General features: G+C 38.6%; 1 protein-coding gene across 1 annotated transcript; it reads right to left on the reverse strand.

Moving 5' to 3' along the window:
- Window positions 1-3385: 3385 nt before the first annotated feature.
- Window positions 3386-23710, reverse strand: LOC122662471 (translation initiation factor IF-2-like). Its single transcript, XM_043858104.1, has 5 exons — window positions 23412-23710; window positions 23193-23321; window positions 22940-23062; window positions 22766-22836; window positions 3386-3728 (listed from the first exon to the last, which is right to left on the reverse strand). Exons 1-5 carry the CDS (start codon window positions 23610-23612, stop codon window positions 3398-3400), a joined length of 855 nt encoding a protein of 284 aa, XP_043714039.1. The 5' UTR covers window positions 23613-23710; the 3' UTR covers window positions 3386-3397.
- Window positions 23711-24602: the final 892 nt, after the last annotated feature.

Consider the following 24602-nt stretch of genomic DNA (forward strand, 5'->3'; position numbering starts at 1 on the left):
ATTAAACCCAACCCATCCCTTTCCTTTCCTTTGCCACTCAACACAACCCCCGACCTTGACCTGTTCATTGGAATCAGAAGAGTCCTAGAGTTTGCTTCAGTTTATATCTTTCAATTCTAAATGCCAAATGATTTCAATTATAAATATAAATTTAAAATGGGAGAGAGATTATGACAACACTATATTACAGTTTTCCATGAATGAAAGGGTGGAAAATTGAATCATCTGGTAGAGATAGTGTGAGATCTACAGGTGGGATGTGAGAAGGCGTGTATTTTTTTTTTTTTCGGTGAAAAGATATAAATTAAAATTTGTAGATGAAGAGAATCTAACCACTAAGATTTTCTCTTCACTGTAGAAGAAAAATATAATATTTTTTTTCAATTAAGGATTCCATTGAATTGACTGAATGGTCAGAGAAATAGAAACCATGAAGGTCAAGAGTTTGAATCCTCTACTTCCACCTGCCCGTATTTTCATGTGCGTCCTACACACAACAGAGTGCATAAAGACTGTCTTACCCTTGCCCGAGCGCCTTGCCCAAGCAGGGGTAAGGCGGTCTTAGCATGCCCCATTATGTGTAGGGCGTACATGGAATTAGGGGCAGGCAGAAGTAGAGAATGTGGATTTTGAAGGTCAATGGCATAAGAAAAAGAAAAAAGAAAATGCTGTGAATCAAGACCATTACAACGGATAAATAAAATGAAGTTGCCAAAGCATATGCATATGACAGATCATTGTTGCATTATTGATAAAATTTAGATCTGCACAAATCTGAATGTCTCTTTAGTCTTACCCACATTTTCTCTTTCTATGTTGCATATGCAGCTTTCTCTCGTTTTGCGGAAGGTTGTTTTTTTATTTGAACTCGTGAGTCTTGATTATTAAATCACAGTAGAGCAACCTTACCATTGCACCGAGGTCCATCTTTTTATTGTTTTTTTTCAAATATAATCCAGAGAATGAATAACACCCAATGAGAAATGACAGCATAGAGAGACAGTTATAGAGAATGAATTGAATGGTATCCTCAAATTTGCCTATGGTAGCAAGCAAATATCTTTCTTCAGGCTTTTTTCCTCCTTAAAGGGTTACATGTGTATTTTTGGAGAAACACAATTTTATATAAATAAATTTAGGCCAAATGCTCTCTGTGCGGTGGGCGTAGGCTGCGCTGCGGTACAAAGAACATCAATCCATAAATTTATTTCTTAATTTTAAAATAAGGGTGTTGCTTTATGTGACCATGATAGGTTACATTGAATTTGCCCTTTTCCCTCCATGTGTATGAAGAAGCTTGTGTCATTTATAAAAATAAACAAAAAATAAACAAAAAAACCAATAATGGTATAAAGATTCTCACATTGACAGTGTAGGGATACTTTCCCACACCCTCTCATGGCCTAATCATGTAGATCCCACATTGATACTTTCTCATTCCTTGAGTATATAAATCCTATTAACGAAATCATTCCCATACCTTGATTGATGTTGTCAGAAAAACAACACAGCATAATGGTAATTTTGTAGAAAAAAACAAAGAGAGAAATTAAGCACACAAGACAATTTTACACGGTTTATCCCTAAGAAAGAAGGCTACATCTACGGACGAGCGATAGTCCGAATCCACTATTTCTATGAAGAAAATATAAACCCTCTCATGCCTTTCTCAAAGTGATAACCACTATATAGAAGATAACCCTAACCCATGAAAATACAATACCACCCCTGAAAATCCACATGGTCTAGTCCGAACCAACATAGGGTAAAATACATGTTAAATCGAAACTCTCAAAGGTGCAATAGCCTGCCGAAAGAAAACACCACAGTACTTTTTGGATTAGAATTGAAATCAGACTTCACCAATAACAGATGTGACATGAGAGATTCCCCCTACAACATTGGCATGGAGAACATTCTACCAACTATATCTATAAATGGTACTAGCTAAATGATGTAAATGGCTAGGAACAGGAAGAGGGTTCGTATAACCTACTGAGATTAGCGTGTGGTTTGTGTGATTGCCAAAAAAAAAACACAAGGAAGAGGGTTCATAGTCTCTGCCATCGCAAGTCCTCCTCCTACCTAAGATGGCCCTCTTCCCTTTTTGGTTTTGTCTGTTCACCACGGCATGAAATCATGGAGCAGCTAGAATAACTCGAAAAGAGAGTGGTGTCTAGCACTTGAGAGCGTATAGGTGTATTTAGAACTTTACATCTTCTTTTGATTGGCCCTTGTCTAATTACTAAAACTTTTTTGAATCGAAGGTAAAAAAAAAAGTTTTCAAAAATAATTTTATTATTTCATTATTTCTACACCTTTTTCATGTATACATATGAAATGACATGATTTATCCACACTAAAAAAATGTGTTACATTTAATAAAATATTTGACAACTTAAAGAATGCCAATCAGAATTTTACATCCCTTTATGTATCCCATGGAGGATTCAGATCTGTCCCCACCCGTCCCCATGTGAGTAACAGATTTGAACTCGTATATAATAGCCTTTTTCTTTTATTTGTGCCACATGGAGAGAATGTGAAAAGCAAATGGAAGGTGGTAACAAAATCTTTTCTTACAATTAAATAAAATCAAGGATTAGAAACATAAAATGAGAACTAGACAGAGGGAGGACCTTTTCTGGCCCCTATTACGCATTATTCCTCAATCCTCAGTTTTCCCACTGACTTTCCACACCCATGAGAGAGACCAATTACAGACAGATACCTCTTTGACTGTTGTTGATACTTTGGATAAATGGATTAAATTCAAAGTATACAATGATTTCTCACACCAATTCTTTCAGCCAAATAATAATAACAATAATTATTTATAATAATAAATTTAAAATTTCCTTCAAGTCAAGTCAATACTCCATAGTCAAACAGTCCACACACAGTAACATGCCTTGCCCCATAAGTTCTTCCTACTCCCTATTGTTATTAAAATTCCACATGATTAAATGATTTATTATTTTTATAATTTTCAATTTTATTTTATTGCTTTACCGGACTTATCCCTAACCATCCACTAAATGGAGTAAAATAAATGATCTTGTTTATATAATCCACTTTCTTCATTCAATATCTGATATTTAATTCATCAAATAGTGATTCAAACGAGAAGAATAATTAATCACTCTTTTCCTTTGGGGTTTTCTTCTGGGTTTGGAAGAAGAGAAAACTAATGAACATCAATCAATATTCAGTATTCACTCACTAGTGTCAATGAAGGCGGCACAAATTTTCCAATAGAATGTGATTTTCCAACCAATAGCAAAGCACAGGGAACAACAGTAAATAGAGTAAAAATACAGAAATAAAGAACAGAGTATCCTAATGGAAGTGAGTGTATCTCAGTATCTGTATCCTAATATTTTTGTCTTTCCAGCTTTTATGTGGCTCTGGGCTTCTTTTTCTTCTTAGCCAAAACAAAGTCATCATCTGAGATGTCACTGTCGTCGTCCCTACTCTTGCGCTTATTGGACTTCTTTGACACGGTTGTTGTGCTCACGGTTTTCGACTCCACCACTGACTTCTTCTTTGCCGATGAGGCCGGAGATGTTGAGGCCTTGGCCTTTTTAACGGTCACACTATTCACGGTTTTCTTCACTGAGGCAATCGCTTTCACTGGAGACCTCAGCTTCTGTTCCTGGTTCCTCTTCAGTTTCTTCTCATAAACTTTCTTTGCCTCCTGTAGAGGTAGAAGCCCACTCTCCATCATCCTGTCATCACATCATGACTTATTTTAGAACATCACTGGCTGATAACAATTAAACAAGCGCACTAAATGTTTTACAACCAATGAAATAGTAAAATGGCATTTGAGCTTGAAGAGAATTTAAATGACTGAGATTTTACCTATTTTACAGAGAATATAATTGTTGTGTTCTTAGATTGTATGGTGAAGCAATTTAACTGACGTGTTCACACACATTTGCCAGTCTAAACATTAAAGTCCTATCATAATTGCTAAGAGAATCTTTCTAGGGGTTTCAAGGGCAACAAAACAGGAAAGACTCATGACTATCATTACTCAATGTGTCTGTCACGATCATTTTTTACAGGCAGCATTGTGCTATGTACCACCGTTGCTTGGTCCGTCAGTTCCATGTATACGGCAACATCAATCTGTGTGCTTCTACGTTTGAATGATACTATACAAATCTATTTACCATGGACTTTCAAGAGAAGATTCCTCAAACTAAACATCACACATTCGCAAACATGCAGAAAAAACATGGAAGATGACTTTCATGTAGAGAGTGAAGTCAGATATGGTTTCCAAGACCCACTTGATATGGAGAATACATAGAACTTGGACAAGTTGCAAAAACCACATTTGTATTTGCGGAAGTGGAGAATTCAGCAATGTAACCATCAACAAACCAAGGAAAAATGGAGAAACTATTATGCTTTCCAAGGAAAACCTCAAATATGGCAGCCTCTTTAACACCTCGACACTAAAACCACCTTTTCCATGGAACTTGGAAAAGTTATAAAAGTACAGCACTAAAACCACCTTTGTATTGGCAGAAATGGAGAATTCTCCAATGTAACCATCAAGTCAGTCAAGAGAATTGGCTCACCACATACCTAAAGGTCCAAAACAAAGTTCACTTGGATGTGCAGATATATCTCTAGAATTCACAACAAATGAACAAAGCATGAAAAGTTGGAGAAATCATTATGCTCTTGAAGGAAAACCTCAACAACAGCCTCTTTACCACCTCGACACTTCCATATTGCCCACAAGATACTGCAGGATAATAACTGCCTCAAATTTGCCAATAATACTGAATGTTCAAGAGGCAGAGGGACAAGATGCCACCAGAGCAGCACTGATGCATGACAAACAACAGAAAAGCCATAATTTAATGGCCTTAGTGCAATGGATATACAGGTGAAATCAAGTTTCTCCCAAGGCTTGAATCCATCACTGCAAAGACATACTTCCTTTTTGTTCAAGTAAAAATTGCAATATATTATCCAACTGTATCTAGGTTCAACCAAAAAGATCGTGTTATCTGAATGCCTTGTACGGTTTGAAGTCATACAGCCCTGGCATCCTATAATGGCTATATAACAGATTTTATTATCCATGACATCAACAAAAGGATTCAATCTTCTGAGCCAAATATCAGTTGTGCATAAATTGATGAACTTACTGGAATTTACTTAAGAAATCATTCATTCATGTAAACTGAGATGCACTAGCTTGTATCCCTCTCCAAGGACCATTACTTGAGAATATTTTAGTTGGAACACTCTCAAGATAACCAGATCTAGCATCCAGGATTAACTAAATGGACAACAGACATAAAAAACCTGTTATAAGGCAAATTGCATCTTGGTACCATCGCCAGAAATTCATTTAAGGAACATCAGTCACCAGGTTTACAAGAGAATAAAATGTAACACTATCAGATTTCAATACTGTGCTTCCACAGCCACAAGATGTTAGGAGGATGACCAAAGCTGAAATTGCGAGCAGATTAAATATATTCTAAAGCATTTTTTAAAATGCAAAAGAAATATCAACATCTATCACCTGATGGAAGATGAAAGACAAGTTTCATAACACCACATCTTCATAGTGCTGTCATTGTTTATTGTTATCATGAGGGACAGCTTTTTTCTTGTCCACCAATTCTTGTCCAAATGGTCTATCTGTATATGGAGTTCAGTTGGCACTTGAACTTTGTGGACAACTTGTCCTCATCATCTACTCATGTATCAACTTTCAGCCCAATCATATTCACATGTGCCAAAATAAAAGGTCCAAATATTGGTTCAAAAGTCCTTTTGTTTTCCAAAAAGATGATGAGTTTGTAAAGCTAACAAATACAAGGCAAGAGTCCAACTCCTGGTGGACCAAATGATTGAGATGGTCCATGAAATTTGACAGGTGATGTATCTAGAGAGACCTCATACATCCAACGGTAGTAATAGTAGTAGTAGGAGTAATGCAGTTGTCCTCATCTATCCAATAGCCATAATAGTGTTGTAGGAGTAGTGCCTTCTGAAGTTTCTCGCGCATATTCCTTGGAGACTTATCTCAAACTCATTAAAAAAAGTGAAGGCTTGATAGAATGTACATTCATCAAAACAAACTCACCATTGTACTCATTCAAAAGAACAAATCCATGTGAATAAATGGAATAAAAGCAACTAGGGGTGCAAGTTTGGCCCAGCGAACCCAAGCCCAGCAGGCTTTTACGGGCCAAGGTTGAGATTCCTAGGACCGGGCCTAGGTTGAGGCCTCAGGTTGAGCCCGGCCCAGCCAGTCGCTGTATATATATATTTACACATTTTTTATATACGAATCAAAATCAAAATAATTTAAGTGGTTTGGGATGTCTAGCTTTATTTATAGGCATCACATTCTCTGTTCCTTCTCTTAAGTTTTCAATGTGGGATGGAAAAAAAAAAGAAGCTTTTTTTTTTCTCAAAGGGAGGAGCAAGGACTAAGAGAATGCACTCATTTTTAGTCCCACATTGGAAATTTAAGAAGAGAAGGTAATGAGAGCCTATAAATAAGAGGGAGAGATGGTGGATATTTTCAAAGTTGGTTATTAACCCCAAGGGGATAGCTTAGTTGGCAAAGACCAACACTTCACAATTAAGAAGTCATGAGTTCAACTCTCCTTGGGGCCTACCTATCAAAGAAAGTTGGTTATCATCAGCTAACCAAATGGGGTCTAATGATAAAACAGGGCCATGCCCGAGCTGCCTTGAGCCCAGCAGGGACGGTCCAGGCTTGGGTTGATCCCTGGGGACCCTGACCTGGGCTTGGATTTTCAAAAACCCGGCCCTGTTACACCCCTAAGAGCAACATTAGTAGGCGGTTAAAATCTTATGTTGTCCTAAGGTCATGCCCCAGGTTAGCAGTAGCAACAATAGCTTTACAAAATCACTAACTCCAAGTCATTTTTACATATTTTCTCATTCAAGGTACTCTAGATTATTTACCCCTCTTAATTCCTTCAAAAACCTCAAGCTCCGACCTCAACTAAAAAAAAATTGCTACACAGCCTTGAATTCAACACTCAACCTTTAGCTACATCTAACAATGTCGGTTCCTACTTCCTACTCATCCATCTTGTTTTCAGTTGGCTCTAGTAACTTAGGGTTACGAGGTCAAAGTATTCCTTGCATCAAAATTGCAACACACAAACACCGCAAAACATTCTTCGCATAACAAACAAATAGACACAGCCATACTCCAAAGGGAAAACCCGCACCATCAATACACCTCAAACTCTAAGATTGGATGATGATAAATTTTGAAATCCATAGAATTATTGAGTTAATCCAGTAGCTATCTATAGGATAGAATCAATAAATTCCTCAAAAATCATTCAAACACGTTTTCATCAAATAAGAACTTGACAAATTTGCCGTAAAAAGCTCCCTGCTGCAAGTTTATGGATTTTGATGATTCCATGGCACCCCATATGATTCAATGAGTACAAGAAGCATTTTTAATGTAGAATAGCTAGGCTGCAACCAATTCTACAGGAGGATCGTAAACTCTTCAATGAAGAGCAGCATCCACAGGGTATTGGAGACTTTCTTCAATCAACAACTATGAAATCTTCTATTAAATTAATAAATTGCAAAAGTAGTTTGGAACCTTGGTTGCTCTCAGATTTGCAGGGAATTGAAATAAAAGAACCAGAATAGAAACAAAGAAGAAAATAGAAAATAGAGAAGATCGATAAATAGAAGGGGAGGATAGGATGGGTCTCTCACCCACAGCCTCTTCAGCCATTAATGGCTTTAACCAAGCATGTTCTTTTTTTCCAACTCAACCGTGGGCTGTATTTAGCCTTGTTTTTTATTTAAATAGTAATTGATTACAGCTAATGTCTTCTAGGAATAAAATAAAATCTTAATAGCAATCTTATTAACTAACAAATAAAGAATCCCAAAAATTGAAACTACCAATTACATAAAAACAACTCTTTCTTGCATGAAAAAGAAACCACCTAGACTTGGTCATCAGTAGAAACTAATTACAAATAAATCCAAACCCATTAATTGGCAAAATAAATAGTAATAGAATTTAGAAACTAATCTGATATAAAAATAGAAACTAAAACCGAATACTAAGTCCCCTACGCAAAGACAAACTGAGCTCCTAAATTATCTCTTGACAGATCAATCTCTTGGGATAAAAATCTACACGCAACTAGTCTTCAAACAATCCTCCATACAGCTGGCCATGGGGCACACCAGATCTGGAAAAATCTGAGAAAATATACTGTATTAAACTGCTGGCTGATACTCTATCAAAATCTGGAAATTGGAAATTATAATCCCCACGCAATCTGGACTGGGCTGCTTATGAGATGCTCCATCAAACCAACAAAAACCTGCCACATAAGCAGACCAGGCTGTCTCCCACAACGATATTGGGCTGGTTTTGGGGCCTTGTTCCTGCAGATACACTTGGACTTTGGATCTACATCAATTTTATAAGTTGGATCTAAACTTCTTTCCTCCTCCCCCCCCCCCCCCTCCCTCTTTTTTCTTTTCCTTTCTCTTGCCTTACCGTTCAGGCTATAAAAAAGAGACAGTCACTTCACCCAGTTTTCCCAATTCTTCATAACCTAGCTTGATTTACTTTTAAAAGAAAATCCCTTCCCATATTTTCTGAGCATAGCCAGTACATAAAAATTTCCAAACTAATATTTGTTTTTTTCCCCATCTTCTCAATTTATCTCCTTCAGACCTTGCATTAAATATGGGAACAGGGAAATAAAAAATAACAGCACAATCCATATCAAAATATACCCTTTATAAAAGCATCGGTGAATACCATATTCTCACTGCTCACATTTAAGTATAAAGATGCCTACAAAATGACTGCTGTACACTACAGTCTAACTCTGACAAGAGAGAAACAAGTCACAACCAAATCCACTCACACACTTAAATCCTTTGTTGCGAGAGCTTGATTTCCTTATTCTGGGGAGTGGGCATATCTCAAATCATCTACTGTTTTATTCTTTCCATTAACACTGAAGTATAAGGAAACAGATCCCACAAGTTCAGTAACCCATTGATGGAGTTGAAGTTACAAGAGCTTGCAATAGTGTTCTAGGGATATGAATCAAGAGTTATCTCCAATGTTACTCATTTCTGTAATTGAATAGAGATCATAATTTGCTGAAATTTCGCGAAATATCTTGGTTTCAACAGATGTCAAAACAAAATGTTAAGTGATACATAGAAATGTCCAGATTCGGTCAAAATTTTGGCGTTTCACAGAAATTTCAGTCTAATATTTAGTTTCACCGATATTTCGGTCGAAACATTAATTTACTTTACTAACAAAAGCAAGGTACCAAACGAGATGAATCAAAATTTCAACCCATTTCGTAGGTTTCATCTAATCCGACCATAAACTTACTAAAACCTCCTGATTTGTGACTTTTTTTTTTGCCCAATCACCTCCCATACAAGGTTGGAACAAGTACTTGGGCAATAGAGGAATGCATTGGAAGCGACGATTTACTGCGTTGTTGGAAGATTTGCGCAAGATTCAAAGTTGGAGGTATATCACTTTTCCCAAAAATATTTTTGCAAAAAATAAGGTAAATACTTGATGGCCGGTCTTCAACTTTTAATATGTTACAAAACAATAGCCCATTAGCCCGAATCTATGACTTAAACGATCCAGAATTAATTTTCTGGAGAAAAATTGATTTTCTTGAACAAATTTTTGAAGAAGAAAAAAAAACTGGAGTAATACTTGGTGTTTTTAGCTTAATTTTATATATGTTAGTTAGACACCGTTAGCCGATCTACGGCCTCAAGGGGTCGGGGCTTTTTTATCCAAAAAAAGTAATTATTTTAATTTCTGGATTTTTAAAAAAATTATTTTGAAAAAGTGCAAAAAAATAAAATAAAAATAAAAATAGGGAAAATTTTCTGTTTTGGTTTGAAAATTCTTCAAAATTTATGAAAGTATTATTGTTGTATTTACAACTGAAGATGATGATTGATGTCTCATTCCATTATTATTTTTGATAAATTACGGCATTCTTATTTCAAACAAATTATAAGAACCCGCGACCACTTGGTCACAATGGAGCAACCTTACCGCGACCACATGCATTAAGAGTTTTTAATGTATGCATTTTTTTATGCAACAGTGCAAGAACTAAGAAGATGGCACAATGGTTGATAGTGGATGTGGAGACATAGCATGGAAGTATGGAGTACATACAGGGCATGGTAAGAAAAGGTCACAATGTAATTATTGTGGCAAGATAATAAATTCAAGGGGGCATTAGATTGAAGTTGCATCTGCCTGGTGGCTACATGGATGTGACCAAATGCTATAAGGTCCGTAGTATACATGAGGCCAAAACTACCCTCATGAAGGGAGGAACAGTAAGGAAGTTGGAAAAGCAAAGGCAAGAGAAGAGTTTGATGTGGCAATGCTAGAGAAACTCACACCAGCAAAAGCTGACTCTGATGATTCTGATACTAATTACATGCCTGTTAATGTGGAGACAGAGGGAGACAGGAGAAAGATACAACAGGTTCAGGCAGCAAGCCATGTGACACATCAGGTGGAGAGGATTATAGCTGAAGAGATGGGGAAAGGAGCTAATTCCTCTGGCTCTAGAACAACTGCACCAGAGGCAGGGGAGTTGCCTATCAGGAGGTCACAGAGTGTGAGAGCAGCCCCACCACTAGTACCAGATGACGATGATAATGATCCCATTGAGGTCATTCAGCAGGATCCTGACATATTTAGGACTCAGAATACCAGATAGAGAATGCTTAAGCATGTTTCATCTGATTAGAAAGGTAAAGTGGGTGATGCCATCTCGAAGTTTTTCTTCTATCACAGCATCCCAACAAATGCCATTGAGGTACCATGTTACCAAGGCATGCTCGACACTACGGGGAAGGTTGGTGATGTAGATCCAAGTCTCCATGACCTGAAGAAGCCCCCTTGATCATAGGGTTTTAGTAGGAGCCTGAGTATAGTTTATTTCAGTTCGATACTTAGTTTTTTTGAGCAGCCTTAAGGACTTAATCCTATTGGCTGAGATTATTTTAATCTTATTGGTTCTTAGGGAATCTGTTATTTCAAGTGTTTTAAAGTTGTTTTAAGTTACTAGGGACAGTTAGGTCTTTTTATGTCTTTTAAATGTGTTAAGTTACTTAAGTATACCTCTCCACGATTTTGGAAGAGAGAATAGAGTTGTAATAGATCTAGGAATGAGGCCCTTGGCCTATTATTTATAATAAAATGTGGGAGGCTCCCCCACACAATTTAGATTTGAAAATTTCGTTTGCTATTGCTGCTGCTTGCTCTTTGAGAGTAATCCTTGTGGGTCATATCAAGGTTGAAGGGCTGGTGGACTCTAATGACTCCTTGCATCTTGTAGATTGGGAGGTTCTTCTTCAGATTATCTTCAAGCTGCTGCTGTCTTTGAAGGAGTTCTAATCAGTGAGTTAATTTTAATTCTCTGCAGATTTTCTTCCTTTTCATCTTCCTCCAACCTCCCATAATCGATTCCCATAAAACCCTAACTCCATTAAACCCTAGATCCCTTCACAGCCTTATTCTTCCATTAGATTCAGCCCATATGACAGTCACAGCCCCATTAAACACCTCCCTCCACTCGATCTCAGTTACAGCCCATAGCAACAGTTAAAACCCTAATCCCCTTCATTCCCCATTAAGCCCTAAAACTCCAATTTTTAGATCTTATACTTCCCACCATCAAAAACCAACCAAATTCCAATCGAGTTACCCTTCCACTGTCCCCTACCTTCGATCCAAAGCCCTGCCCCAAAACTTCACTGCAAACCCTAAATTCCATAGTTTTTCCTAATTTCTAAAACCCGAAACCCTAACCCTAATTCTGTAGAATTTTCAAACTTATTTAAACCTTGATATTTTTAAACCATAATAACCCCCTAGGTCTGCCTATTAAAACTATATAAGACCCATCTCCAAATTCATAAACCCAACCCTAGTTTTGAGTCAAGTCAGCCTGCTTTGCCCCAATCGGCGGATTAATTTCAGGATTATTGTTCACCTGGTCTCTAGTAGGACTGCCTCCTATCTAGAGCTACATTAGTTGGCCCAGGAGTGAAGGGGCTCACCGCATATGAATTGATGACTATTCATATGCCCCAACAAAAGGAGTTGGAAGAGTACATGAATACATTGAAGGGACATGGGAGAGCTATGGAGCGGTTGTGATGTGTGATGTGTGATGGTTAGACTAGACCCACTAGACAGTCCATCATCAACTTCATGGTTTATTGTGATGGTAGGACTATCTTCCTAAAGTTTGTGGATGTATACAAGGAGAAGGATGCAAAGTATATATACATATATATATATATAGAGAGAGAGAGAGAAGGTGGGTGTAGAGAATGTTGTCCAAGTAGTGACGAACAACGGGAGCAACTTTAAGAAGGTTAGTGGGAGGTTGATGTACAACAAGAGGTACCACCTCTTTTGGACACCATGTGCAGCCCACTGCATTGACGTAATGTTAAAGGACCTATGTAAAAGATTTATGATAGAGGGTGTGGTCGAGAGAGTAAGACAAGTGACCACATTTGTCTACAACCATGGATATGCTTTACAGCTGTTGAGGGAGAAGTGCGGTGGATATTTGGTGAAGCCTAGCATTACTCAATTGGCCACCAACTACATTGCATTGAAGAACTTTGAGGTGAAGATGGTTGGTCTAAGGTCCATGTTATCTTCAAAAGATTGGTTTAGCTGGAGGGAGTCGGGTTTGCCATAGGGTTGTGCAGCACAGGCTACCACATCAAGTGACCAATTCTGCCAAAACCTGAAGAAAGTCATTCTTATACTAGAAGCCAGTGGTAAAGGTATTGAGGATGGTTGACTATGAGAAGAAGCCAACCTTGCCACACCTATATGCAGCCATGAAGATGACGAAGGAATGCGTGCGAGCAGTCCACCACATGGTGGGAGGGCGTACATGAAGATTGTTGATGATCAATGGGAGAAGCACCCACTGAATAGGGCTGGTGAATTTTATATTTTTATTTTAAGGTACTTAAATTAATTTACATTCCAATTACATCTTCATGAGCATTAATAAGTTATTTTTATCATTCCTAGTATATTATCTTAAATCTCAAGTACTAATACAAGCGTCAACTTGTGGTGGATCGATCACAGATAGATGCAGTACAAAATGTGGTGGCCAAGTCGGAGCCAAATCCAACTATACAGTCTAGATCCAATAATGAGGTGAGACCTGATAGTTTGTTAAGTATTTATAAGGAATCTAATTACTCGATTTTGTATTAATGCGAATATTAGCAATGTTTAAAACGAGTTTCTTGGAACTTCCAGTCGTCAAGCTGTAAAGTCTGATCGAGAAACCACAGCTCCTAATAGACCCACTACATTATTTGTCATTTTGTATCAATTCAATTCATATAAATTTGTACCAAGTACAATCACTTAATATGAATAATCTTAATACTCTAATGCAGGTGAATGGTGAGTGCTTTATGGGAGTGATGCACCTAACTTGAGAAAAATAACAATAAAGGTATTCTACCAAACATGTTCCACCTCCAGATGCGAGTGCAACTGGAGTATATTCTCACTTATCCACTCCAAGAGGTGGAACCAATTGGATCACGGATGGCGGGGATGATGATGAAGACGTCAACTAGTCGCATTCTAGTGGCCACAGACAAACCATCCCCATTTGATGATGGTGATGGTGATAGATTTGCAAGGATGGGCGAGGGCTACCACTCCAGAGCCAAAGCATGAGCTGATCCACTTCACAGGCAAGAGTTAGTTCGATCATGCCACACATGATGCTGACCACTGTGCACGTGCCCCCACATGTGCATGCTACTGAAGAAGCTTACGTCATCGATTGATACCACCACCTGAAGAGGAGGATAGCATTGAGTCCATGGGCATTGATGTTATGAAATTAACTGATACTCTCGAAGGCTTGAGTCTGAAGGAGAATAGTATGCATGGTAAGTGGTGTGCACCATCATATGCCATAGAGAGCACCGGTTCTGACTACGTTGGGTATGGTGGCCATGGGCAGTTTAACTCTTTAGCATCATTACCCTCTGAATATGATGGTCAATCACACACTGGTCATCATTTTTGGACAACGTCTTCTTGTGCCCAGCCCCACAACCATACATATTGAGGCGGTTCTACAACCACCATTCAGTAACAATGGCTCTCGATCTAGTTCCTCACGGTTCAGAGATCTATACCCTAGGTTAGGATACCACTGGTATGTTGACAATTCCATTTATAGGGCTTATGTGGAGCATGGAACTAAATCTCGGTTTCACAGCTGATCGAGACGAGTCGAAGGGAGAGTTTAAAATATGCAATGTTTCAACCTGTTCCGACCGTATTTCGGTAATTTTGCAAGTTTCAACATTGAACACCTATATCAATTCACTTATCCCCATTGAAACTTGAGAAAACCTGGCTCGAAACAAGGGCAAACACTTATTTATGCATAATATCATTTAAGTAAATGATTTTAGCGGGAGGGCCTTGGTGCAATGATAAGGTTGCTCCATTGTGACCAAGTGGTCACGGGTTCGAGTCTGGAAACAGCAAGCAAGGGTAAGGCTGCGTACATTATGATCCTCCCCAGACTCCGCAATGGCATGAGCCTCCTACACTGGGTACGCCCTTTTTATCATTTAAGTTAACGTTTTTATATTTGTTATTTCATTTACTTAAGATATTATTCATAAATAAGCAAATACCACCTATTTGAATCCCCAATAAAAATAGTTAAAAAAATCAAATTCTAAATTGATAAAAAATAAACCCTTCAGTTCAAGAACAAAAACTGGATTTTCGACAGTAGGTTCCCCGTGATTTTGATGAATGGAATGAAGCTTTCTGCCTGCTGGTTCTGTGGATTTAGATTAATTTTCTGCTGTTAGATTTAGTAGAAGGCCTCGTGGATTACAAGTTAGGGTACTGGTGGGATTCCGGCCCTACAAATCAGGTGGATTCCTGATTGTTACCTTCTTTTCTATCTCTACTATTCTTCTCCATTGATTCAGGTCGATCTGAACTCTTCTGGGTACTGGTGGGATTACGGCGCCCTACGAATCAGGTGCATTCCTGATTGTTACCTTCTTTTCTATCTCTACCATTCTTCTCCATTAATTTCTGAACTTTTCTGTACTCTGCACATGCTAGTTTTCTTTTCCTCTGATTCTGTTTTACATTGTCGAGATATCATTCTAGTAGTTAAGCTTCTGCTTAAATTAATCAGTTTTCTATTCTGAATTCCTGCTTCAAGTTCTAGTTACTGTGCTAGCTTAAAACATAACATTCTAATCGATTTCAGAAATCCTACTGCAACTATACTTGTTCTAATTCTGGGTTTTCAGCATCTGATTTCTGTATTTCTGTTTTCTGTTGCTAACAACTCCCTGGCTACTGCTCTAATTAATTTCTGATTAAGGCGTTAAACCCTACTATCGATTCTAGAAGTTGAACTGTCCTACCACAGTAGTAGGATTCCTTCATAACTTAGAATCTGTCCATCAGATTTAGACCCAACTCTGCAGGTTTATTCTTCTTTCTAAAACAGACATTTGACCAGAGTTTTGGCCAAATCAGATCTGCTTTTATTTAGTTAGTTAATTTCTCTAATCTGGTTCATTCTCCCTTGCCTACTGTTTTGGAGAATTCCCTAGTTTCTAAACCCTAACTTCTTTAGGTTGCCACGTGGCAGGTCTAATGGTGCCAAAAATTTTAGGGCAGGTAAATCACAAAATCTCTTGGTCACATGTCAAGTTCAGGCCAAACGGAGTATGCCACATGGAAAAACAAACCGTGAAATGCGACTACAGAGGGATGCATGGACATACATGGGAGGGTACATACAATGGGAGGATATATAATTGAATCTGGTGTGGAAAATTGACGTGTGGCCATTACAAATCCTTCGCAAGATATCCAACAATCAGAATTGCCACATCTGCCTTCCAACAAGAGTAGGTGTGCCCACCCATAAAACCTTTTGCCTTCTTAAAAAATTCTCAGATTAATTAAATCATGGACAATCTGTTCAGGTTTCTTGTGACCAGTTAACCAATTTAATCTGTTACTTTTCTTGAAACAAAAACAACCTATAGCTTATGCTTAGATTTTTTCCCTTGGTCGAGAGGGTTTTAAACCATGCATGTGATTTTCAAAACCAATAATATGCCTGTTTATTTCAACTTCCCAATCTTATTTCAAAATCCCAAATATTTAAAACTAACAAGCCATTCAATTTACTCATAATTTATTTCACAGCCCAATGAATTTTCCCTTTGAATCTTGCTTGGTGAGATTGTAGGGTTGAAATCCCACAATAAAAAATTTGTAAAGAAACTTCCCATCAAAAGAATATCTCTAACCTGAAATACCCTCAATCCCTGCTCATACAATAGAAACTGTTGGACCACTAGAACAAATTGCTGTTGGTCAGAACAGAAGAATAAGATCCAATTGACTTTTAAATGATCGTCATACTACAAACACCTGAACCTCTTCAACTTTTTCTTTGGAAGGATCAGTAAAGATTCACCCAGTTGAGGATAAAAAAATATAGCAAACAGAACAACAGCTAATGATGGTGAACATTTACTGCTGGTTGGACGTGGATCTGAAGTTGGCATCCTTACTAAATATTCCTCGATAGATTGGATAAGTCCGAAAAAACCATTTCAAGTCTATGTGCAAATGGTTAATAAAAGTCGAAGAAGCTGAATATCAAATTTCCTGTCCTTGGTGAAGTCTATAGGGGAAGATTACAGAAGATTTTGTATGGTGTAGTTCTAACCCTGAACCAGTGAGACACAGTGGGAGATTAGCTTGCGACAGGATCGCAGGGAAAAGAATAAGAACCAGATTAGGAGAAAACTGAATGACTTAATCAGAACAAATCTGATGTCATAATATTCAGATCAATTGCTCTAAGCAGTCAAAAAACAGGTCTATAAAAGATGATTAAAATCTGACGGAAACATAGTTGTCACGGTGACAAAGAGACCCAAGGCAGTGGCCAGGTGCTTAGCTGTAGGCATACAAAAGAGGGGGTTACATATGAGACTAACCTTTTAAGATGTAATTTTTTAGGGGGGGGAGGGGGGGGGTTAGATGTAAAATATGGGATTTTAATGTTTTAAGAAGCAAATTTTAACAGGGGTTTATATGTAAAAATTGAAATTTCTTTTACTTATAAAATCAGAAAACCTTACTTTTTAACCCTTCTTCGAGTTCTTCCTTCTTCTTCTACTTCTCCAACAACAACCACTACAACTCCAGCAGTGGCAGTGATGGTAGTCGCTGCTGCTTTTTCTTCTTCCACTACTTCTCTGCTTCTTTTCTAGCTCTTTTTTTTCTTTTCCAGCAGCAATGGGGGTGGTAGTTGCTGCTGCTTCCTCCTCTTCTTCTTCTCCGGAAATGGTTGTTGCTGCTACTTCTTCCTTTTCATCTCCGGGAGTGGCTAACATGTTATCTGCCCTAGATTTCATCTTCTTTTTTTTTTTTTTAACTATCCACCAGATTTTCTAGATTTTTCCCATCCCCCCCCCCTCTGAATTTCAAGTCTAGGCACCTAGACAACTAGGATATGGGGAACTAAGTCACCTAAGCATAAGGTTCAAAACACCAATAAAACCAGACGCAATGCCAGGTTTAGAAACCAGCAAACGGAGACTTAATTAAACAGGGGCAAAACAAGCCTGATGTGGCCAGAATTAGAAGCTAAGCTAGACAGAAAATAGCAACTAGGGGTGCAACAGGGCCGGGCTGAACCGGGTTTTTGAAAATCCAGGCCTAGGGCTCAGCCCAAGTCCAGCCCAGCCCTAGGTCGGACTGAGATATTTTAGCCAGGCCCGGCCCTGCCTGGCTCAGGACGGGTCGAGCATGGTCCTATTTTATCATTAGACCATTTGATTAGCCCAATAATAACCAACCTTTTTGATAGGTAGACCCCAAGGAGAGTACTCATGACCTCTTAATCGTGAAATATTGGTCCTAGCCAACCAAGCTATCCCCTTGGGGTTAATAACCAATTTTGAAAATATCCACCATCTCTCCCTCTTCTTTATAAACTCACTCCCTTCTTCTCTTCTTAAATTTCCAATGTGGGACTAAAAATGAGTGCATTCTCTTAGTTCTCCCCTTGGAGAAAAAAAAAAAAAAATTTTTGCCCCACATTTTGAAAACAGAAGAGAAGGAACCGAGAATGTGATGCCTAAAAATAAAGCTACACATCCCAAACCACTGTGCCAAACTTGCACCCCTAATAGCAACTGATAAAAATAGAAACTGAGATGAAAACAAAGAAATAACTAATGAAACAAATAACCAGAAACCGCAGGTCAAAAAAAGATTCAGAGAACTAGGATGAGTAGGATAAAAGAACAAACAGAACCACTTGCAACCTGGATCGATGGAAGAGAAAACCAGTGAAGAATCTTTCCACAGAATTATGATTAATGAACAAACAAAACCAGGGAAGGATAAGCTCATCAATTGCAGGATTGGTCAACAAAAACTAACCTTAGTTGATGGAACAGAAGAAAGAAGTAGAAAAGGATATGTTTAAGCTTTCCACCTGAACTACGGAGCAGGAATCCCACCTTGCTCCAGTCCTGGAATCTGACCAGGTTTCTCTACTGAATCCCACAGTAGAATAGGTCTGAATCTCACAGAACCAAGCTCCGTCTCTCAAAATCATGAGGTAGTTGTGTAGACCCTTCTCTTTATTTCAAGAACTAAGGAATAATAGAACTAGGAAACTCAATACAACTTAACTCTTGAAAATAGAAAGTTTCTAGAAACACTAAGAAAATATTTTTTTTTTAAAACACCAAATTTCGTATAGGCCTCAAAACCCTCATATTTGGCTTATAAAATTTTGCCAATACAATAGAAAACCCAAAAATACTAAGCCCATGACTCATATTACCCATTGGAGGCTTAAATTTGAGTTTAGCCCAAACCAATCTTGAACCACAGGTTCAGTTGGACCCAAAAAAACTGAAACCCAAAACAATAGGCTCTTGTTCTTCTCTTCTTGCTGGAATTCTATATCTCAGAACTGTTTAACAGAGAATAAGTCCAGAATAGAGACCACAACTATTACTTCAATCAAAATTAGAATTAAAGAAATTAAACTTGAGGTGGGACTCTAGGAAATCAATGACCTAAACTGAATGGCTCAAACCACGAGTAACAGAACAGTATTATGAAACCAGATCTTATAAACTCAATTCAGAGAAGAGGGTTTTGTAGAATTAGACTTTAATTAGGAAATGAAACTCCATGAGAATAAAGAATCATAGTTGTCAAGGCGTTGGAGGAAGTGTCCTTTGAGTCTTCCCCCCCCCCCCCCCGGATTGCAGAAATGGGTTAATCTCTTGATTTTCTTTCTTTTCCTGCTCTCATGGAGGACGGAAGGTGTCACCAACAAAGCAACCAAAACGCCTGCTTAGGCGACACTGGTTGTTAAGGCGCCTGGATGCCAGGTGACTGCCTTGACAACTATGGATAGAATTTGGAAACAGAGTATGAAATTAGAACTTCAAACCAGATCACAGAACAGTAGACTCAAGAAGATAAACAGACTAGCAACTAACAGAAGGAGAAAAGAAGTACAAAAGATGCGCAGGAAATAAAAGATAGAGATACGGACCTGATTTGATAGAAGAACAAGATAAGGAAAAAAAGAAAAGAAGGGATATATGTGTTCAGAAATCACCACCTAAAACACTACCATGGAATCACCACCAGGAAACCTACTGAATCATAACAACAGGGAGGTCTGAGTCACAACAGAACCAAAAGGGCACCATCCAATTTCATTACCCAAATTGTGGGGGAGGTTATGCCTCCAACAGGTTTAAATAAAGACTCAAGGAGAACAACACAGAAGCAAGATATGACTGGGAAACACTACTCCAGTCAGCTAGCCTAAAAGCATCCAAAACATACTCAACTAATAAATCAGATAAATCAAATAGTAGAAGGAAATCTCTTCCAGCCGTAGGCTATGATTGGAATACTAGACAGACTAAACTACTGAATTAAATGTTCAAATTAAGGCTGGACTGGTAAAGAGTCCTAATCCAGCCATGCTACTACAATATCATAATAAAATTTAAGATAACTTCGAACAACCACACCCATGACCCTGGTTTTAAGAAGCCAGAAAACGCCAATCGCTTGGTCCGAATTAGTTCAAAAACTGGTTCAATGATGAACCAGACCAAACCGTAGAAAACCTTTTCTTTCTTTTGTTGGCTGAGATCTGCATCATCCTGCCAAGGCTGCTGGCTTTTCAGACTTCTCAGGCCATTTCTGATCAAATTCTCAACTTTAGAAGAGCCGCCTCATAGGTATTCACCCCAATCGCTTATTAGGTTAGGCAACAACTGGAGCAGATTATTGCATGCATTTTCCATTGTCTGCAACGTATCTAGCATCACTTTATTCAATGTGTCGTGAAATCACAGATCATTGTTTTTAAAGTGATTTCATTCGTTATGTTCTCAGTTAGAGCCAGTTGAGGTCGGTGCACGTCGCCTAGGTGTCCAGGCACCTTGGCCGACTTGGACGCCTAGGCGGGCGCCTTGGACGCCTTGGCCACCTTGTTGGTGTCTCCACGCTTTTGGACCCTCTCCAGCGCCTTAAGTCGCCTAGATGCCGTGACAACTATGCTGGCTTCCTATTAGGACAACCATGGTTGTTCCATGATAAAATTATTTCACAATTAATTTGAGAACATATACACTCTCAAGCACCAATGCAAGAGTGTGACTGCTGCCCAAAAGCTTAAGGATGAAAAAGGGAGGCCATCGCTCAAGGGTAAACCAGAGGAATGAATCAGGTGCAGAAACGTTTGAACTAGAAAGACTTTGCAAGCTGAGACAAAGCGCAAGGATATGCTGGAAGGATGTACCAACCAGCGGCATAGCTAAACAATCCACTTGATTCCCATTCCAGTGCAGACTGCAGAGTAGCCACATGTTGGACAACTTCCAACGCATAACTTGGTGGGGTCCACTTTTTCCCAAGAGGAGAAGATGGACAGAGTCCCTGTGGCCGTCAATAAAGTATTAATCACGAGGGGTAGATTTCCAAAGCTTAACCAGATCATGTGGGGCTCATATGGAGCCATATGAAGTTCCTATTTACACCATAATCAAAGAAAGGAGCTCGCTTTCAAGAGGATTTTTAGGTTCTAAAACCAGAGACATGAAGATTTGAAAAAAAAAAAATACATTAATGAGGTCATTGAGATTTCGTTAGTAGAAAACGCATTGTGGCCAAAGAAATAGAACAAAATAGGTTGACACTCGCAAGAAGAATTTGATCCCTTGGCTATAAAGAAAGTATAGACCAAGAAGGTGAAGAATCAAAGGAGACTGTAGCATAAGTAAGCACATCAATTGAACTTTGGTTAAGGAATTGTGAGAAATGAGTAATTAAAACTGACATTACTGTTACAACCGCTTCTCCAAAAAGTTTGATCTGTTAAGTAAAGGCTACAACAATGTACATAGACACACAACAACAATCCCTGCACGTGCAGACCCACACACATACAGCTCTACACGTGACACCATCATGTGGCACCGATGGGCGCAACAACACAAACCCCTCACGTATTCCAGGCATCAAACACACGACTTCCTAGCTCTGATACCATGTTACAACTGCTTATCACAAAAGCTCGAGTTGTTAAGGGCTACAATAATGTATATCAACACACAACATCAACAACAATTACAATTGCATGTAATAACATATTAAAACATGAGTATACGTATCCAAGATATTGCACAATATGATAACAAACATGAAACAAAAGTGCATAGGATATCCTCTCTCTTACATGGCCAAGAAATAATATGAGAAAAAGAGGCCCACAAAAGAGATTCAAGGAATTTGAAAAATCAAGTTACGGCATTAACTTCTGTTTCTTTTGACTCTTTGACACTACAGAATGGGAAAAGTACTTTCAACATGAGCCCAATGTCCAGAATTCTTAAGTAAACACCTCCAAAATTTAATATCGACAAACCTAAGTTGGTTATCCTAAAGGCAGCAATGGGACAAACCTAAATTTTGACACACTTCCACAGTGATTACAATCCAACTACGACCATAAGGCACAAATATGCTAAATAATGGTGCTGACTTATCATCCGAAGCCAAGGGCTTACAAGGTTGTAATACAGAAAGTCAACTAAATAAAATATGAACTCAAACTCGATATCCTGAACTTAAATAGATAATCAAAGAAATCGGCAATGTTAAACAAGAATAACGTCAGGATTGACAAGAAACCGCGCTAAGAGTAAAGAGGCACATATAGAAGAATACCATAACCAATGGGTGTATACTGATGGGACCAAGGTCGATAAAGTGCACAGTATTTTGGTAATGGATTAAGTTTATGAAATTCATAACTAAATGCAGGTTTCCTTTTAGAGTTGCAACCGTCAAGGCTAAAAAGCTGAAGCTTGAAAGTTAACCTTGAGCCCTAGGCAACATCCAAACATTGGTATGATCTTTGAGGTGGTTGTTATAGCATGCCAGGCTGGCAATTCTCTCAGAAAAGCATAACTCAGCAGTATGAAAGGGGCACCCACTCATGACTCAATATGGATACTATGCTACTATTTATCATATAGAAAACATAATGGAACAAAAATGTCTCACCAGAAAGCTGCCATTTCACTCTTGGGAAGTTGTTGATACAGTGTTTCGTAGAATATTCTTAAAGGGTCTCTCTGCGGATCCAAAATGCAACAAATCCATGAATTAAACTTCGAAAAAACCAAAGGTATTTCAATAGTTTTGTAACGGAAAATCAAAAGAATTAAAGCATTATACTTCCTCAGGCGGGACGCGCTTCTGACCAGGCAAATCAAACACCTTCCTCTCCTTCTTATTGTTCTGCTCCGCTGCTGCCGCCTTCTTCTTATCCTCTTCCTGCATCTTTTTCTTCTTCTTTTTCTTCGCATTCAATCCCTAGCGAATCAAAAGGACAAAAAAAAACACACCAAATCACATAAGAAGCAAACTTCAACCTAATGAACATTAGAAACAACAGGAAATCTTCGAAAGGAAAATAAAAAATAAAAACCTTGTCGACTTTGGCTCCTTCTTTCTTCACTTTTCCTTGACTTACGCTGCCGTTCATGGATTTCTTCTTCTTCTCTGCGAGAGAAGAACTCAAAGGTTTTTCATCCTCCAAATCCTCATCCTCTTCCTTCTTCACAAACCCACAAAGGTTAGAAAGGAAACACTACCACATTGTCCAACCACTGAAACGTGAGCCAAATGGAAATTTTGAGAGACAAACCTTCACGACCTTCTTCGAATTTTTCCTAACGTCAGAGACTTCGCCATCTTCACTGGGTTCTTCTTTCTTCACTTTGGCTACTTTAGAGCGAGATTCTGCGCTGCCATTAACGGATTTCTTCCGATAAGTACTGAGACTTCTTTTGTCCTCTTCGTCCTCAGCCTCCTGTTTCTTCAATGGTTTGTCCCCTTGGGCAGGCATTTTGCGCGGGAAATATGAAACAGCTAAACCAAAATGAGCAGAAAGTCTCTGAAACCAAATTTTATTTGAAGGCAGGAAAGGTCGGACTCGAGCGAGAGAAAGAGTGATAAGGGTTTTTGAAACCCCAGGTGAGGTTTCTCCGCTTTCCCTAAGACCTCTGAACTCGACTAAAATCGACGAAACCAAAGAAAGAAAGAACAGTATCCTTCACTTCTTTTTCTAGGATTGTGACTCGGCTGAAACGTTTTCGGGAAATCTTATCCTCGAACCGAGTGACGGTTAGATCATGGTTCGTAATTCTGGATTGGTCAAGGCCGATACCGTTCCGATATCGATCCGGATCGGTAAAATCGGTAAGAATTGATCAAAAAATGGCAAAACCCCCAAAATCGGTCGAAAAAGTCACATATTTCGGATCAGATCGAGCAATCTGACCAGATAGACCGATCCAGGGAGCAATCCACTCAGGTAAGATTGATCATTAATCGAGATTGGTCTAGCCCAATACCAATCCGGTCCGACCAATTTTTATCGATCCGATCCAATATTACGAACCAGAGTCAGAATTGACTGATTCCACCGATCTGTTACACACTACGGCTCTACCCATAGTTAGTTTAATGGAATCTTTTGAAATTTGAGTAGGACAAGGTACTAGATAACATCACTATGTCGACTCACCTGACGAATGAGTGGGAAAAACTTGGCTGAGTTTATAAGATGAATTGGATTCCTCCGTAGCGCAGGGTGTGCTAAAGTTCTTGTGGCACGTTATCTAACTCGCCATGTGGATGAGCTTCCATTTGGATTGTGTGGATCGAGTTGGAAATCCTGAACGTGGTGTATATGTAATTTTTTAATTTTGAAATTTGGATTTCCAACTCAATCCGCGTTGTCCAAATGGAAGCTCATCCACATGTCGAGCTCTAGTGCCGGAACACAAGATCTATAACACAATAGAGGAGCCGGATCCAAATTATAAATTATAAT

Source organism: Telopea speciosissima, chromosome 5 (genome assembly GCF_018873765.1).
Source record: "Telopea speciosissima isolate NSW1024214 ecotype Mountain lineage chromosome 5, Tspe_v1, whole genome shotgun sequence".
Classification (NCBI taxonomy): domain Eukaryota; kingdom Viridiplantae; phylum Streptophyta; class Magnoliopsida; order Proteales; family Proteaceae; genus Telopea; species Telopea speciosissima.